This window comes from Ischnura elegans, chromosome X (genome assembly GCF_921293095.1).
Source record: "Ischnura elegans chromosome X, ioIscEleg1.1, whole genome shotgun sequence".
Lineage (NCBI taxonomy): Eukaryota > Metazoa > Arthropoda > Insecta > Odonata > Coenagrionidae > Ischnura > Ischnura elegans.
In genome coordinates this window covers 59,192,501-59,212,315 of record NC_060259.1, presented here as the reverse complement: position 1 = coordinate 59,212,315, position 19,815 = coordinate 59,192,501, and the positions used below count along the sequence as shown (strand labels likewise).

At 40.4% G+C, this 19,815-nt stretch overlaps 1 protein-coding gene across 1 annotated transcript in view; it reads left to right on the top strand.

Annotated features, from left to right (window-relative positions):
• Positions 1-2,512: 2,512 nt before the first annotated feature.
• The window catches only part of LOC124171038 (reversion-inducing cysteine-rich protein with Kazal motifs), a 149,182-nt gene continuing 131,879 nt past the window's right edge, over positions 2,513-19,815 (top strand). The window contains exon 1 of the mRNA XM_046550185.1: positions 2,513-2,694. Within this exon, the coding sequence (XP_046406141.1) occupies positions 2,616-2,694 (79 nt within the window). The 5' untranslated portion in view covers positions 2,513-2,615. The remainder of the gene's footprint in view (positions 2,695-19,815) is intronic.

Sequence of the window (19,815 nt, the reverse complement as noted above, 5' to 3'; positions counted from 1 at the left end):
TTATCTCCAGAATCACCGCTCCCATATATAATTGATAGTTTCTCGGACGAACTGATCAGGGCAACGTATGAATTCCAGCTCTTATTTCTTATGGCTTTTGTTCTTTTGTATTACTCGTCTAGGAGTTGTTGAATGTGATTAAAGTCATACAGAGCACTTTTTAGCATGACCGTTAAGGCCAATTTCCGACATTTATTTTTATCGTTGAATAAAAATTGTATGTAATCATCTCATGGGGAAAAACGTTGAAGATGTCGATTTTGATAGTGCTTCATTATTCTTCCATCGTTCTACGTATTTCATTATGCAATGCTCCAAAATAAGTAGTTGTACTAGAATGTCTTCATTAATAAAATTTTAATTTCATTTCCTTTTTTCTCGGCACTATACTATGTCACTCGGGGAGATTTCGGTCTCCTTCTCAGAGTAGCTGATTTATTATATGGAAACAAGTGTATACATGCAAGCGGTATCCTGCTTGCCGTCTTTAGGATGCTGGATGGGGTGAGTTATCCGTACATACGACTTAGTTGTGCTATTGTACTATCGACTAAAGAGAATCTACTAATTTTAAAATTTGTCAGTGTGGTTAAGGTTAGCTCTCTAGAAATTTGCGTTGTTCCCTCTTCTGCAAAAAAAGGATCAGGGAAACTTTTCTTCGCGTCTGAAGGAAATACGTCATGCCTTAACGCAAAAAAATACATTTTAAGTTGATTGTTTGAGGCGTAACTTGGTGAAGGCGATTCATAATTAAATTAAAAAAGAAGAACTTAGTGCTTTCACATTAATATTTATTCACGACCATGCTTTCAACGTTAGACGTCATCATCAGGTGGAATACCTCATGATGTAGAAGATAATCAGGTAGGTAACCTAATCAGGTAGACCTGATGATGACGTCTAAGGTTGAAACCATGGTCGTGAATAGTGGTCTCATCATGTATTTAATTATTTTTTTGTCGTATATAAATTATAATGAAACAATGTTACTTTGGGTGATGTAAATCCTCTCACCGACAAATGTTTCAGCAATTTTTTTTCACGCAGAAGGATTTAATGACGTAAATTATTTTTAACTGATGTAATAATATAACATAAAGCTTCCCACACTTAGTTATGGGAAAAGCCATTGTCACTAATTATTAATTTCAATTAGAAGTAAAAAATTTCTGTAAAATTAGTACCGATGCACTTTCTTATGCTATAGTAATTACCGAATCAATTTCTCGTTATGACCTGCGTCTCTGTTTTGAGTGGAAATGCGGTACGACAGAAAATATTATATATATTTTTTCCTCCATACCTACATATGTATACACAGGTAATTTTTTCCATTCAGGGAAGTAATGTAGCCTGCATTTAGGCTGCCTTCAAAATTCTTAAATACGGAAATGAAAAAAAAACATAAGCAAAAATACTCATTATCTAAAGAAAAACATTGAAAAGAATATTTTGCGTGAAAATAAATTCAAAACTGTAGTGACTGCGAAATGAATTACAATATAGAATGTACAATACATATTATTATTATTATTATTATTACACATTGCTGCAAGTAGGCTATGGCCTGATGGCAGCATTAGATGTATTCACATGAATAACAAATGTACCTATCTAATACACAGTTTAGAAACAGAAAAGACACCTATGGTAAAAAATAATACATTATTTCTAACATCATACTACTAGGAATTTAACATTGTCCCAATAAACCAATTTCAAACAATCCATTAATTTTAATATAATGCGACTAGCAAATGAACATTGACCCAATTTACCCAATTTCACACTCTCCCTATTAATCCACTATATAATTAACCAATAAGTGTTGAACACTTATTCCTAAAAATTTTCGCATTTGCAGGGATATGAAGTTAAGCATAATATATACAATACATATACATTTCCACAAATTGACTACTGATGTTCTTACGTGTGTTTGAAGTTTGTTAAATCATCGTATATCACCTTATCCTGCGCCTTAGTTCTTTTGTGCCTGCGGTCTAGCTCTGTGATTAATCCTCACACCCAGCCTCTCGTGTTTGGAGTAAGGAAACCGAATCGGTTCATCGTCTCATCTCAAGTGGGAGGCATGTCTGGTGAACCCAGAGCGACAGCCATCCTCCCGCCCCATCAGAAACAAAAGTCGTCGGACGCGCGAGTCCGGAAATGTCAGCGGCAATGCAAGCATCCGCCCGGAAAGGAATTTCGGGCAAAAAGCGCGTCGGAGCGGGGCGCGCGATACCCGAGCGACACCCGACTGCGGTCCGCTTAACCCTCTCCCCCTGCTTATCATTTCACACTCGCCCCTCTCCGCGAGGGACGGCAGCTACAGCTTCCCACACGTCCTAATGGGCGGCCGGTGGAAGGGCGGCAGCGCTACTGTGGTGATGGCGGTGGTAGTGGTGGTGGGGGGGATGTGCCCCGGGGGTGGGGTTGCTTGGGGGCGGGGCGGAGGCGAGAGAGGGAAGCCTATGGGGAAGTTGGCCAACTTTAGTCAGCTGCGGTCGCCGGGGACGCGAGGGTCGACGAGTGGGGGTTGTCGGTTGTGTTTTGTCGCGGTGTGGTGACAGTGCTTGCGAGTGGTGGTGAGCGCGGAGAGTGCCTTGCTAGACATGGCCACCGGCGGTGTGGTGCGCGCCCTCCTCACCCTGCTGCTGCTGATGGTGGTGGTGCACGACGCCGTGGCTCAGGGTGAGTCCGCCCCGGTAGATTCTGCATCATTTGGGGGGCGGTGCCCATGGCCCTCCACTTCGCCTGAGGTCCATGGCTCTTCCCGTGGTCCACGGCTTTACCAGTGGTTCACACCGCTTTGCCCGTAGTTCACCGCGTTGCCAATGGTTCACTGTTTTTCCCTTGATCCGCGGCTTTGCCCGTGGTTCACCGCTTTTCCCGTGGTTCACCGCTTTGCGAGTGGTTCACTGCTTTGTCCGTGGTCCTCCAATTTCCTCTTCGCCCGTGGTTCATGACTTTGTCCGTGGTCCTCGGCTTTGCCAGTGTTTCACACCGATTTGCCCGTAGTTCATCGCTTTGCGAGTGGTTCACTGCTTTGCCCGTGGTCCTCCAATTTTCACTTCGCCCGTGGATCATGACCTTTTCTGTAGTCCACGGCTTTGCCAGTGGTTCACTTCATTGCCCGTGGTCCTCCTATTTACCCGTGGCCCTCCTTTTTGACCGTGGTCTTCCGCTTTTCCCATGATCTTCCGCTTTGTACCCCGGAGGTTCGAGGGGTGACGTCTTGCTGTGTCCGTCCGAAGACTGCAGCATCCCTATCGGGTGCCGTCCGCCTCTCTGCTGCCGCGCTCGTCCCTCACCCCACTCCCCCTCCCCGGCATGTCTCATTTCGAATGTAAAGGCGAGGAAAGACTGATTGATATGCTCACTGTGCCGCGGGACGGATGGAGCCGATATGACCGTTGTTGTTCTCTTATGGGCGTCCGCTGCAGCGACTTCATGAGTGGTGCGGGAGCTCGTGGTGTGTTATGGTGCCGGTGTTGTGGTGCCGCGTCCGTTGCGAATACTCCTGACTCGATCCCGTATTCAACATTCGATCCCGCTGAGTTGGCGTTACCACAGAAACAACTACGTGAATCTTCACTAAAATTTTATTGTACCTATCGCGGATTCAGCGAATTATAACCTTGGTCATCGCATAGGTCCCCGCCTGCCAAACCGATGATCGCGGGTTTGAATCTCGCCTGGGCTTGGGTGTTTTTAAATGTGTTGTCCAATCACATTAAAATGATCGTAATAGGGAGAACATGTAATCATTACAGTCATCATCATCATCATTATTATTAGACATTGCCATTATCTAGTGTATAATTTATTGAAACATATGGCAGTGCAATAGAGTTGTTGTAGAAATTTACAAAGTTGTTTAATGGTAATGATTGTAGCATATTTCCATTATGAATGAATGATACTTCAAAACCCGCACGTGGGTTAATTCAAAGCAATTCGTTCTCACGCCGACTGGCGAATTGTGTTCGTTTTTATTATTTATCGCGCTGACGAGGGGATCAGGAAGTAATGCAGGGGACGTCGTGTGAATGATTTGATGAGCGGGGAGATGGAGGCTCCGAATGTTCCGAAAAATCCCTTTGCCGGTGACAAGCGCGCTCCGTCGTCCCCGACCGGACGCTGACTGCGAGAGGGTCATAGGGCTCGCTAGTCGACGAGATAATGCTCTTTTATTGCTCGCTTCCCGACGGAATGGACTGCCTCCCTCGCAGCATATGCGGAGACGGGTTGTCAATGTGAAAGATATTTCGCTCCTTCCAGGAGATGAGCTCGATTGCCGCCACAATGCTTATTGCTGAGAAGGCTATAATATTCATAGATGAAACGATCGCTGTAATAGGTCCGCGGCTATGGTGCTACCAGTTTCATTTTCGTATTACAGTTTGATTTTCACCTCTCAATTGATTAGAGTACATTATTTTCATTCATCTTGTTCTTAAGTCCCTTATTCTTTCGATTTTTTGATACTGATAGTAGGAGAATGTTGTTGAATGATAGAAAGTGACATGCTTGATACGGAGAAATCGGAAGTTTTAAAATATAGTAAAATATCGTTCCCCAATTAAATTTATTCCTGAATGCTCGTACTTTTTGGCTATTATGTCGTCGTGGTGGAACTGACTATGGCATACAACCTGAACAGCGTTGTATGAGATTGACTTCGGTGAAACAGTGTTGAGAAATTTTTTGACTGTTGAGAGGCAAAATGTTTCCCAGAATTGCGTCCATAGTAGACGAATTTTATTGTACTGTCCACCTTGAACTTCGTCCAAGATGTTTTCTTTGGAGAAAATTTTAAATAAGTCGATTCTTTCTTTTTACAAGTCTTTTGCCGATACCATTTGTGGAATCTAATCTTGCTCCTTAACTGTAATCTTGCCAGTATGACTGTTTCCCCCATAGAGAAGTGATTATTTTGCATTTTGAGCCCTATAAAATGTTTGCTCATGGCAGGGCCAACGCAATTTATCACCTCAAATCCTTGCAGAATTCCATCCTTTCACTTAATTTATTGCTTCAATCAACCCCTTAATCCCCATATTATTTTATTTTCACTCCCCGCATTACTAAATGGCGTTATTTCACAGAAGTATACCACTTAGGTTAAAAGAGATATTTGAAGCGCATTGAGTGTCTTGAAATTAAGGTCTAATTGTGAGTGTTATTTATGGTATGTCTGTAGTTCAAATATACTTCTGTCGCTGACTGCCAAAGGTGAATTACTAGAGACTTCGACTGGAAGTAGTAATTGTGCGTATTGCCTCGTGTTTATGTTTTAAGTGGCTTCATACGACCCTTTCAGGAATGCAATATTGTCATTACCGTATTTTTATGACGCATTTATCATTTTTCAACATATTATCTGTGTTGAATTGCGGGTCATCTTAGGCTACCGAAGATGGATCAGTTCGAATTATCACACTGATATAACTATCGTAGTGAAACTATGGATAAAGGTGTTGAATTACTGGAGGTAGAGTTGAGTGGAGAAAGGTTTGACAATGCATTTGAGGGACAAATTTAATTCCCTAATACTATAAATGATTGAGTACTTGAGGGGTATCGAGCATTTTCTTCCCTACGAATATTGCGTACTTATGGACTTAAAATTACGTTAGAAACTAATTATATTTGAAAATTCAGTATTTTTCTTCTTCTTGGTGGTATTCCATTAAGGTTTGTAAGCTAAAAACTGAAACTCGGTTCGCTTAATTAAAATAAAGTGGTACTAGTAAATGTTTTTTGTCTAAAAACCTTGTATGCGATTACCCTCATCTGAAGTGTCTCGTCACAATATCCATCAAAGTATTGAAATCACCTTCTAGTAATTTGCTGGTATTTGCCTAATATTTTCCTGGTACAGATAAAATTATATCTGAAGCGGGCTGCGCCCTTTTCCTCGCATGAACGCTGCAATACTATCGCACAATGAGTGCTCCTCGCTTCTCTATGCACTTGAACTTGGAGGATGCTTCATTTTATCCCTCGGTCATATTTCAAACATTACACCGAGTCAAAAGGTCATTTGCCGAAGAACTTATTTATGTGTGAAATAGTCAATTATTGCCCTGGTAGTAATTATGCCATTTCTCGGAATGTTTGATTCGATAAGTATGCTAACAAACAGCATGCCCCCGAGCAATTAGACGGATATGCTTGAGTATTTATGTCAGTCAATCATTTTTTGATTGACATGTGCTCGCGTGTATTCAATTTGACGTATTTATGCTATGGAAGAATGAAAGACTAATTGCTCACAGATCTGCTCCTGTATTTGCATTCAAGGAAAAAATAAGCCGTCAATGGCTCGCATTTCTTTTCATCGTTTACGGCAGTTATTTCCGTGGATAGAAATGACACAGTCGCATCAGATTACACTGAAGCCGGTAATTTAACAGTACCTAATAATTCCCAGTGAACTTGATCATGTATTTAGTATCGCTAATTATTGCATTAAACTCCGCATTAAGACCACAAGTATTTCAATGGCCGATGGATCGGTACGTTATTGAAAGCCGTTTAGCGCGGTAGCTATGTTAGACCCTTTTTCGATATAATTAATCAATCATGAGATTATGTGTTAACTAAGTATAGTAATTATTCGTCTAAATATAACCTTTCCACGCGAAATGTGACCATTGCGTTGTAAGTTGATGCTTGTTACTGTTAGAAAGCAGGCGAGTCGCTTATTTTTTATTACTTGCTAAAATTGAAATGAAAATATTACATTTGCATTTGTGCGAGTATGCAAATGTTTGAGGTAGAAAGCCTCTACCTTCGAGCATATGAAATGCCTCTCGATGCCTCGTGTTGCTATTGCAATAAGATGCTGAAAATTAATGGTCGTATGCCTTACAGCTAAAACCAACTTATGAGAAACTCCAAGTAAGTTCTGAAATTTGACCGTGTTGTCCGTGGTGTCTCGTTAGCCATAGTTTCGCTCGAAATAGTTTCGGCTTCACTAGTTTGAAGTGAGTTTCAATTATTTGCGGTTATAATATTTATATGTTTCAAGGGTATGGATGTCTATAATTTGCCCCTCCATGTCAGGGCTCTGATGGGCCGGGGGACTTAGTATACTTAAGGTCTTTCTTCCGCATGTATTAAAGTCGATGTCGTAATTAGCCGGACGCATCATAATGGCCTTCTGACCCTAGGCCTTCGGCCTCTATGTTGGGTTATGGCGATTCCTATCTTAATTATTCTCAACCACCCTGATTTTGCCGAATAACTTTTATTTATACTAACTCGAGCTCTGGCCCCGTATGTTATGCGCAGCGGATAAACGTCACTGTTGATTGTTGGTATCGCATAAATAATTCTTTCAGATTTAAGGAGAAAACCGCCGGCTAGTCACGGATCCACCATAAATTATGTGCCGTTCCTCCTAATTCATCAGCTTTTTATGGGGTAAGATATTTTTTTAGCTTAAATTGTCAGGGAGATCACGATGCCCATTGGCTAGTTCGTTTTAAGGCCATGTTGGATTAGCTTTTCTCTGTAGAATTTACTTTCTCAAATACCCTCGAAGTCAGCGTGTGTAGGACCTCATTTTCATGGATAGACGTGTATTGAGACGCCGAGGAAAGGTGGGAGGAGATTGAAGTAATGATTTTCAAAGCTGCAAATCCGTTCAGCAAATATTTAAGAAAAATCGCTTTCTTTGGGCTTTTTCAGTGCTAGCAAAGCCATGATTTCTAAATTTACTTACGGATAGGAGTTTTACTTAATGTAGTATGCATTAATTGAAATAAAATCGAAATCGCAGCTTAGATAGCCCCAAATATATGCAAACAACTGTTCATCCCAAATTCCTGCCAAGTGGACTTCTTCGTTTTGGAAAAATTGACTTTAATTGCTTGTTTCTCCTTAAATATTTGAGTGTTAAAGAAGCAAGGGGGAGTTACTAGGAGATTGCTCACCAATAACTTTTCGCGGCAATTTGGTCTAAATCAATTCATCCAATCTTTACCTTACCCCCTTCCCTACCATACCTTCTTTCACTTTTTCACTTTCCCTATCTCAATCTTCTTCGTTCCATTACGTTTTAGATTATTCTTGCCTTTGTTATAGTTCAATCGCAAATTTCACCGACTTCCAGTTTACTGCAATATCCTCCTCTTCACCTACCCTACCAATCACGTTTTCGTTCACGTATAACATTTTACACCCTGGACATATCTATGATCTATTCGATACCCGAATTTCTCTTCTGTCGTGTCCCCTTTGGGCTCAGGGCTCACCTTGACCTCGAATGTTTACCATACGTTGGCTTGTATTGACCATCGGTGAAGCGATGGCGTCATTCGATGTTAGTGCCCGGTTTTGACTTCCGTATTTCGATGATGGATCGATTCCCAATGATCAATGAACTGTCGGTGGTCAATTACTGACCATCGGTTAATTATCAACTGTTCGGTGGCCGCAAATATGTGTTCAAGTCGTTAGTTGTTATATTTGTTCGAGGTCGTTCAAATGACCTGTCGCCGTGGCTAGGCGGGTAATAATACATCACAATCATTGGCAATGGACTACCATAGAGTTTATTTCTTGATTTTATATGCCGAGTGATAAATAAGATTACATAGTAATAAAATACGCTTTTCTTACTTAGTTTAACGTTCTTCAGTAGGCACATAAAAATTGCTATTGATTTTTAAATCCGCTTTTACGATGTCTTGAAAAGCCTAGCGGAAAACAGGAGGAAATTTAGGGTAAAATCTACAGAACGTTTTGCCTCTGAAAGGGCCGAATTTTTGGGGATTTTCAATGTCGATACTTAAACTCTTTCACTGAGTAAAGTCAACTTATCAATAATGCTTTCAAATATATATGAGTTTAAATACGTTATGCGAGCAGCGTTTCAAAAGAAAGTCAGTGTTTCTTTGATCCTTTTTGGACCTCCATCCATCCTATAATTTCTTTTTCCTCTCCCTTCATTGAAATACTTTACTCTTCTCTCTTCATTTCTTTCCTTTCTTCCCTTTATTTTTCACTTTTCTTTTCTATTTCCCCTTTGGAAATCCTAAAGAACATAATTTTATCTTGCATACATTAAGATTTCCTCCTCTTCTCTCGATAATATTAATTTTCTCCTTGTCCTTCTCCGTTTTAATGGCTTATGTAAATTTAATAATTTGAACTTAATTCTTAGGATTCGTAGAAAACCATTTTCTCTTTTTCCCGTCTTTTCTCTTTTCTTCGCCTGTTATTTCCGCAAATGTAAGCACATATTATATTGTATTGTATCCCATATATCTTGTTTTACTTCAAATTAAGTTTTGCTTCGCATATTTCATGCTTCATTCTCAAATATAATCCCAAATTTACCCTAACAATGACCTTCCCTTCTTTTACTGATTGTTTGCATCGCATTTAATGTACTTCCTCCTCAGCAATCAATATAATATTCTCAATAATTTTCTCAATCATTTCTTTCTTCTTATCAACCCGATATGATGATAACTTGCCTTACCTCCCTCTTTTTCCCCCTGAAATGTCCCGAATTTGATTCAGGTAATTTAAGTGTCCGCCCAGCACTTTACGAGCCAAATCAATGGAAAAAATTTGTGTATTCATTTATTCAGAAAAAATTTTTACTTATGTAAAAGTTTTCGAGATTCCTTTACTCATTCGATGTAGGAAGAAGTGAGCAAAAATGGTGAATAGCACAAAATAAATTGTGATGTAATTAAAAAATTTGATATTGCATCTATTCTTCCGTAAGCGTCCAATTTCTGAACGTCGAGAGCTGTATAGCGCCCATCTTTCAAAACGTAAGAATAAAACTTTGTGTTATTCTAGAGGGAATGAGGTCTCTCTTTCCGCTGATCTAACCCCCCTGTTCCGAACCCGAGTTCGAGTCGGACACCCTCCTTCAACGGGGTGGATGGTACGACAAATCATGTCTTTGCTTAAGTCTACGTGTCGAGTAGTTTTCCAAATTTTAGCATCCCTTGCATTTTATTATGTAATTTTCGCTTCTGTGGGGCATTTATCTAGCAAATGCTGAGAGATCCGGGTTGAATTGTGAATATAAGTATGGTATCAAAGAGAAAGAGATTTTTTTAATCGAAGGACTTTTTACAAAAAATTGGTTTCATTAAGAAAGGGATGATTAACCGTTGTTAGCAATTGTAGCACATCTGGAAACTGCCAAAAGACTTGGGTGTACTTTTCAACTAATGCGCTCTAGAACTTACCTTTCTGCTCATTGATCTGGGCTAACACTGGATCATAAATGGGGATAATTGGCTTACAATATGCAAATCTAATGCTTCAATAAGCTCTGCGCCGCTCGTGTAAGCACCTCTATGTGCAGAATATTGTCTCAACGAAAGATGTCACACCAGCACCCTTAAGTCTCTTCTGTAGATCGAATATTATTTGTGGATCAACGACACAAGGGGATTAAATCAACGTTGGTGGTACTTGGAAAAGAAATTCGCTTTGTAGGTTCCTCACTGGAAACACACTGTCAGCGTGAAATTTGCAAAGCGAATTTTCTTTTCCTATACCGTGGATCAACAACGTTAAGACGCAACATCAATCAGTGTTGGGGCTACATTATAACAATGATTTCACTGTGCGTCAATTGACAACTGGGGTGAGAGAAAAATAAGGGAAGTAAAAATCCAGGGGCGAAACAATGAACCATAGTCCTCTCACAGTATCGTTCATAGCCCGTCGAATCATACTCTCAATTCAAGCGCGTTCAGCTCTGGCATTATTTCCACTGCCTCCTCGCCCAACTTCCGGTCTCATTGTCAGCATCCCCGTCCTTGAACTCCTATACATTGTCATCAAAGGGTGAAGAGGCCTGTTGTGCCCTCTCGGTGGCGGGGGAAGGTAATTAGGGCGGTGGATTGGACGATATGTCTCCCGCGGAGCTATCGCGACGCCGGCTGCGGGTTCGACGCCGTAAGCCACCGAGGACTCCCGCCAGCCGAGCCACCGTGCGGTCAGCAGGCATCCATTCTCATGGTATACAGGTGCGTCCCGCCGCAGACACGACAATACAAACCAACTTGAGGGAAGTCCCGCCAACCGGGGTGAATATTAGAGAGAGTTAGAATTGTAGAATTTCACGTATAAAATCGTTTCAGGTTTGACTTGGTGGAAGTTAGATACATCCATGATAAAAAACTACAAATGGTAATTTCCACACTTGGAATCACAACTCTACTACCGACCATGGTTTCAACATATTATGCCATTTTCAAGGTGACAATGAAATTATTGTTAAAAGCTACCTCGAAAATGACGTAATATGTTGAAACCATGGTCCATAGTAGAGTTGTAAATTACCATTTGTTGTTTTTTATTATGGATGTAGAACTTCAATTTTTCCCGGCGAATGGTGGCAGTAAATTCGTCTCGGGATTTCTTCCGGGTAATATCCTCAATTTTCATCGCTGCCGACGTTTCAATGGAATCCTTTTCCATCATCATCAGGGCCGATGACGAATTTACTTCTTGAGTTACAATTATTAGAACCTTCCTGCCGGTGACTAGCGCCTCAATTTAATACGCAATGCCCATATTCCTCGTGGAAAAGTTTTATTTTGGCGAATAATTATTGTATGTAATTAACTTTTCATCTCAGTAATAATTATTTATATCGAAAAGGGGTCTCACATGCCCGCGCTGCAAGGCTTTTAATATCGTTAGAATCCATCAGCAACTGAAATACTAGTAGTATTTATGCAAGGTTTAATGTGATGATTAGCCAAATACTAGAGAGCTTACGGGGCTGCGAAGAAATAAAAAGGTGTGGCTAACATTAAAACCCAAACTTCAACGTTATCGTGGGAAATGGAAACAAATAACAATGGGATCCTTGATGGAACGAAGGTTCCGCAGTGATGCTTTGACTTCTGAATTACTATCGGGTTTTATTCCGCGTCAGTTTTCTTTTAGTACTTTTTCTTCGAAAAGTAAGAATTGAAGTACTTACCTATTCTTGAATGTAGCATTTCAGCAACTATCGTAAGGCATAGGCAGGCCATTTGCCGGTAACGTCAACTGCATGATTATATGCAATGAAAAGGTAATATAGAAATCGCCTGACGGAGCCGGGTAAGTAGCTCAGTTACCATGTGTTCTATGATTTCTCGTTGTGTTTTCTTTTGCGGAATCCACTTTCATCGATAAAATCATCTTTATTTATGTCGATTCACATAAGATATTTACACTTATTAGGAAGTATGATTCACGATAATGATGAACAAGATCCGGTGGATATGAGCTCATGAGTTCGATGCAGAGTATTCCCGATTACGATCCTAGAAGAGAAAACGAAGCAAAGTGACGGATATCCTTCGTCATGTGTGTTATGCGGTCGAGATGGCCAGCCGACCAAAAATGCGATATTGGCCTGCCAAACACCACTTTAAATTATGCGCCACTATGGACCAGATATTGAAATACAGAGTAAATACGGTTTCAAAGCATACCGGGACTAGCCGCGGTGATAACTTTTACGGGAGTCACCCGCAATGCACAAATTGTGCGAAAAATCCACAGAGAAAAAATAATTCGCCTTGACTCCCGTAAAAGTTATCACCGCGGCTAGTCCCGGTATACTTTGAACTAGTCTAGAGCGAACACCTCTTTGTGTTCTATGTCCGGGCCTGCTCTCCGGCTGTGGCGCTGTGCGCACGATTTGGACTGCTTGTGGCATCATATGCTCTGCATTCCAGCAACGTCTTGTCCGGTAGTGTCCGAAAATATCCACAGGTAGCTTAACTGGCTAAAGCACTCGACTGGAAATCGGGGGATCCGGGTTCGAATCCCGGTCAAGGCGAATGATTTTTTTCTCTGTGGATTTTTCGCATAAATACGGTTTGTTTGATTTTTGGTAACGACTGACTTTATACCGTAAATGTCATGAGGGATCATACTCGTGCCACGACATCGGTAGAATAATGAAAAATGCGTATTTAAATGTGGTTCGCCATGTGTTGTTGGACCGCAATGGAAGGCTATGTCGTGTTAGATATTAAATAGTTTTAAAAATGACGGCCGTCGGTAGAGTTAATATGAGAGAAATGTGTATTTATTGTATTTTATAACGATGGTACCACCAAGATTAAGTATTAAAAATTGCTCTAAGTTTAAATAATTCAAAATACCTTCGCTAAAAATGTTTACACGGACCGTAATTGAAGGCCATGTAGTATTAGATAATAAAGTATTTTAAACATCTAATTATGAAATATTTTTATTAAGTCTTTAGGAGTTTTGGTGAAATGCGCCCATATTAATTTTATGTACTAACAATGTCTCTATTACTAATTTTCATTTTCAGTGTCGTGTTTCTACGGAGTGACTCTGTTCAGAGTTCATTTCATAAATTTCTGTGTGAAATGCTCTCCTTGGTATTGATTGGATTGACCTTTTGATGTCTCAAACTCGTAGCAATCCAACGTTATTTACGCTGAGAGTCCTCGTCAGTCAGAGATCAGCTTGGTCATTTCCCTGCTGGGTACATTTACCTGGGGCTCGTGAAAAGGCCGAAGTTTGTCTTAGGATATTAAATGCTTATGCTAAGGTCTCTAGCTGATCAATCCTTTTGCCTCTACATTTCTGGCAATACATGGCGAGGAGAAATAATGAAAATGGATGTTATTTTTTTATACTATCACACTTAGGTTATTCAGTTGCCGTGGGTCCAAGAGGGTACATGTTCTAGACGGTCAAACGTTGTGGCGTGCATGGAAAAGCAAATAATACTGATTGGGTTTATCGATGGTTGAGTTGTTGGTGATGTTGTTGAGCTCCATTTGCGCTGCGGGTTGGCGATATAGGATGATATGGACGGAGCACTTTGACCTTTGCGCTTGACGTAAGCCTCTTGAGCCAGTGGGGCGGCCAGCGATTGGGTGATGCAGCTTGAAGAGCTCTGGATCCCCTCAATTCAAGGCTAAACCAGTTACAAAAATGTAATTCATTCGAGTTTAATTAGGGCAATGAAGGATCCGATTCAAACCGTGTGTATTTTTATCTGGCACGACTGTAGAATAAAACCTACCAGGAAAAGGTTGAGGAGGTGCATTTTTACGCGATATTTCGATTCCTTCTGCTTTCAGAGTCTATATCCCAGGTTTCCTTTGTATCTTGAATTAAACAATGGGCTATCGATCGCGGGGTACCGGGTTCAATTCCATGTGTAGTCTGTTGACACACTGAGAAAATCCTTAGGGTGCGTGGTGGCACAGGTTAAGGAGCTTGCGTCAATGTTTGAAGGCCGTTTTACTCGGGGCACGTAATTTCACAGTGTCCGGCGATATCTGGTGGAAATGTTTTATATCCATGAGAATAAAATAAAATGGTAAACTTCCACACCTTTTTATTTTATTCTCATGCACGTAATTTCGCAGGCTGCATTAATATCTCTTCACTGCGTGAAACTGCGCGAATGCACGAAAGAAATTAGGACGGGATATTTTGCCACCTCACGTCCATGCATTCTCGCATGCGTCATAGCAATTCATCGTTTTACACGTTTATTGTGTAATTGCGTGCCCCGTGTAAGACAGCCATGACACTTACACGCATATGGCTTAGTCTGGGATGAGATCTATCCTCACCTATCCGAACCAGCTAAGACACTGAGTGAGTAATGCAAGCTAATCAGAATTTGCTTTTTATCTACATCATATAATGATGATACCGCAGTCTCTCTGCGCGCGTTTCGTTTCGCTGCGTCTCCCGTATTGATGAGGCCAAAATTAACTCGTCGAGTGCTGTCGCAGATTCATTCATTTTCTTCGTTTGGATTTTTGGCGGCTTTTGAGAACAAGGTGCGATGTTCGGGGATATTGAATGGAGTACAGTAATGGACGTAGTCAGGAAGCAGCGGATGGGCGGTTTCCTCCATTAACATAATGTTTTTGATGAACTTCATTTACAACCATTTAAACAGGACTTACCAGAAAAACTCCCCATCCCTTGATAGGGATCTAAGTCCACAATGATGAGTCCAGCTCGGGTCATATATAGTTTTTCTTCTTAAAAGTTGCCCTTCCAGTGCACTAAGAGTAACTACGGAAGTTCATCAATAGCTAGTCCGCGATAGTTTCTTAACATTTGGGGTAAAACGTAGTGAGTTGTGCCACGCCTAAAAGCATTAATGCGTCGTCTTGCTAGCGAGACCCTAGCCTGATTAGTATAGGAATTGATGTGGGTTTAGATAATCTAAACATTCCATGAAACGAGTGACTTATATGCGCGTCACGAGCACTGGTACAAAGTGTTTTATACCAAGAGTAAAATTTTCCATGAAAAAATCATTTGAAATCAGATAAATCAAATATTCTAGCTAAACCACAGCCTAGGTGTAATTAAGACATGATCCCATTGCCTTTGGTCTAGTGTTTCATTCACTTCAAGTTCTGAATACATTGTAATTTCAATATATAACCTACTATTAGAAATCTGAATGGTGTACGAAGCGGAATGCCGAAGCAATGGCTAATATGTTAATCCCGTTCTTTGTGGCTTTTGGCACGAGGGAACGTAAGCTGTGAGGATTTGCGACAAATTTCCGAGGAATACGACGTGCTGTCCACTTTTGGGGATTTCTTGGAACCGATTCTTTTTGGAAGTGTTTCGGCCGCGAAACAGTTGAATCGACACTTTCACTCTGTTGGTGTTGTGTTTATAAGGGCCAGAGTGTCTGAAGAGACCGCCTCCCTGAACCCTGGTGTCCGGCGTCCGAGTGGCTAGAGCGATCGTGTTTTCAACCGAATCTGTCGAGTGGACGGTTCATTGGTTGAGATACGAGTGCGGATGCAGTTATTCCTCTCTCCCAACGGATGGACGATTTTACGACTCTAAGGAGGAGGAGGGAAGATGGCCGACCTATAGTGGCCCTTTATAGACTTCCATCCGCTGGTGAAAGAGATCAGCGGGCGTTGACGTTGACAAATAATAATAATGCTTATTCCGCGCTCAATTCCAATTTTTAGTTGTGCATATGTAATTAGGAACATATAGGTACCGCCATAGATAACCCTATTTTGCTTATAAGAACTATAAAAAATATATACATTTTCAGCTATATTCAGGAAATATTTAAATAACGTGTTCCTTTGTGCTGTAAAGTTAAATGTTGAAATATGTAGCTGCCATAATAGTTACGATTGGATAGAAATTTTTCATTTTTTTTAAAATGAGAAGTCATGGAACTTAATTTCTCCCAGAAGCAGCTCTGTGTTAGTAAGTGTTAAGACTTCGTCACTTACTCGTTTTATATTTGGAATGTTTTGGATGTGTTGTAACATATTTGAACAAAAGTGTATCAATGAAGTTACAAGAAAAATCCACGTGTTGGAAGAACAAATTTGAATTTTCATACGAACAATACTTATACTATATGAAAGCGCTAAACTAGGGCATTTGACATTGCACATATCTACCTCATTCCATACAATATCTAATCAAATTCGGCAGTCTGAAATCGCGACCATTTTCAAAGTAGCCTTACTCCAACTCAACTGTGTACGTCCCGAGGAAAATAAAACGTCAGTAAATCAATATCCGCCAATATTGAGAGGCGAATTTTTTGAAAAAATATATTTTTCTGCTTACGTTCCTCGAACAAAGCCAGCTCTGCGAGCGCTGGCGGTATTTTACCTTACCTAGCAATGCTTTGGAAGCATTTCCTTTTCTGCAGCCTCGTGGGAATGTTTTTGGTGACGACTGCATACTATCTTCGCGCGGGTGGTCTTACGAGGTGCTCTGAGCGACTGATTTCCTTTTCTTGACGAGTTTATAGGTTTCCCTACTTCTTTGATATGCGTTTACAACGCAAGCTGCTCCCCAATTACTCTGCATTAATGATTGGTCTCTATTCTGGAGTGCTTATAGATAAATATCTCCTGCTAAACTATTGGGACTTATGGTCAAAAAGATTTAAGGCCGGTTTTATAAGGTCTGTGCGACGGTAACCATAAGCCGATACAGCCTTAACCCTATCTAACCCAGAGCTGTTTCTGGGAGAAATCAAATTTCAAGATTTTTCATTTTGAAAACTTGAAAATTTTACAATCAATGATAATTATCCCGGCAGCTAAATATTTCGTCATTAAAATATACACTACAAAATAATATTTAGTTCAGATATCTCCTAAATATAGCTGAAAGTTTGAAACTTTTTGATGTCGCTTAGGAGCAACATTGGGTTATAAAGGGTTAAACTTTACCTATAGGTGGTTGAAAGTTGTGGTTACCTTCAGTTTAAGGTCAGACGTCAAACTGACCAGAACTTTCAGCTGCCGCCAGGTAAAGTGGAAGGCTGTATCTTGTTATGGTTAGCGCTAACCATGGATTATAAAACCGGCTCTTTAGAGTTTTATAATCCTGGTGTTGGAGCAAAATTGCGAATATCCAAGGACCAACAAAGAGAGGTACGAGGAGGAATACAGCGGAGTGAGTAAATGCAAGACGATGCGGAGCTTCTTCAACTGAAGAATGCGGTGAACTTACCCTAACAATAAGTCGCGGTAAATATACGCAAAAAATAACGAGGATAAAAATCGATGGCGAAGTCCCCAGAGGAAGGTTAAAGGACGGAGGTGGTTGCCTGAAATATTTTTCGGAGGGGGTTAGTTTGGAAAGAGGTTACATTTTCGCTGGGGGCATTTGGAGGGGATGCACTTTTGACAACGGAGATTTCCGCGGTTTGCGGAGAAATTTTTCATTTTCGGTTACTACCGCGTCGGTTGCTGTGGCGAGAACAACACTTTCACTGGCATTACTACCTGCGTCTTCAGGTCCATGACGCTGGCAGTCTTCAGGCCGTTTTTCTCGGGAAACGTCGTCGCGCAATCTGACATGTGTAGGAAGGCGCAGTCGAAATTGCGTCATGTAAAGCGGTGAATTGCTAGAACGCATACGAGGATGCAGGTATGCAAGATGGCAAAATGACTCCTGCTCTAATTCCGAGCTCGCATTCTTGCAATTTCAAAAATGTTTTCAGTGCTAACCAGCGCATTGACATGCCCCGTTTAAAACTGCCTGAAGACGCTGACACTAGTGCCAGCGAAACTGTTGTCTTCGCCAGAGTAACTGACGCGGTGGTAGGGGAGGGTGGTGTACGTAGGAACATTTGCAACTACCGGCAAGTTCTGCGACCTAGCGGCTTTAAACTAAGCTCTTATGTGAAAGATGCGCTAGAATGCAAAACAGGTCAATTATGAGTCCATTTGGGTTATTCTTACAAAGAAGACGCTAGTTTGAAGTTTTTGTCGCTAAAAAGTAAATATTTTTAGTTGTATATCCAAGTCTTTTAACGAAAATCGATCACTTCAACAGTGGTTATCGTAGCACAGGTTAAATTGACATATAATTGTGAGTAGTATTAGCTACTTATTTGGTGAAGAAGTAGGAGCAATTTCCTCAAATTTCGCATTTATTTTACGACCGGTTTCGCTTACAGCACCATCAGGTTTTTGATGATGCTGTAAGCGAAACCGGTCGTAAAATAAATGTAAAATTTGTGGAAATTGATCCTGCTTCTTCATTATGTTCCGTTTCCACTCCATCTCGCCTGAAGCCTCACATTTTATTCTTATTTGGTATTTTAGGCGTAATATTAACCAGAAAAATCAGCCGAAATTAAAAATGGCTACCTATTGTACCAAGGAACACAAGCCCATGATGTACCGAGGAACATGTTCCTATGCTTGTGATTTTTTTAGTCAGCCGTAATTTATGGTCTAATATTCTAAAATTAATTTTTGTTACGTTACATTCATTACATAATGGGACATTAGAGAATGATATTGATTTAGGGGGGTTTAACCTTAGTTTATTTTTACTTGAAAGGAGTTATATTTTAAAATTGAGTTTTTACCTAAGCTACATTTATTTTCTTTACGTAACACTTTAATGTACTTACAAATTTAATAAAAAACTACATATCGATTCCCATTTTTCACGTTTTTAATTACTGTTCTCACCAATCTAACTTATGCTCCTTGCTACGATAGGTAGTGTTCCTAGGCACATGAACATGATTTGCCTAGGAACAATTATAAACACTTTAAGAAGTTTAAATTAGATCCATTAATAGTAAAGGTACATGTCTAAAACTTAAAAGTTATGTTAAGTAATCCTGATGGATTAAATTGTTACTATTAAACTGAATCTTAAGTAAATATATTTTGCATTATCTAAAAAAAATGGAAAAAGTGCTCTGTGGTGCAACACTCTCCCCTACCCGAAAATGAAGAATAGGGTGGTTTCCTATTATTATTTTATTGCCTAAATCGAAAGATTATTATTCCTGGAGTACGTATTTTACGCTTTTATATTTTTAAATGACGATATCTATTTTTCGCGATTAAACGAAAAGTGAAAATTTTCAAGCGCGCGAAAACGAGACGGCTTTATAGGAATGATGGGAAAAGTCCGTGCGACGTATTTCTGGTTCCCGCTGCCGCCCTGTGAGTGACCTTGAGGCGAGGCTTGAGCACTGATACGACACAGGCTGCTAGCAGGTAGCGCTAGGCTTAAATATGGATTATTACTACCTTATCAAACGAAGGAAACTTTCCGATCTTAGACAATTTTAATAAGTGATTATTAAGAGATGTTTCCTTGAGGTCTGTGACTCATGCTTGCATTGGTAATCTCAGACGATGTAAAACTCCTACCCTCTCGTGTAGAAACTAGGTCCCAGTGATGTCACGTGGAGTGGCATCGCATGGGCGCCAATCTGGCCTTTTTCAAATGAGTATAAAATTGACCACTGCCATTCGTTTTAACTGAGATTTCTAAAACCAA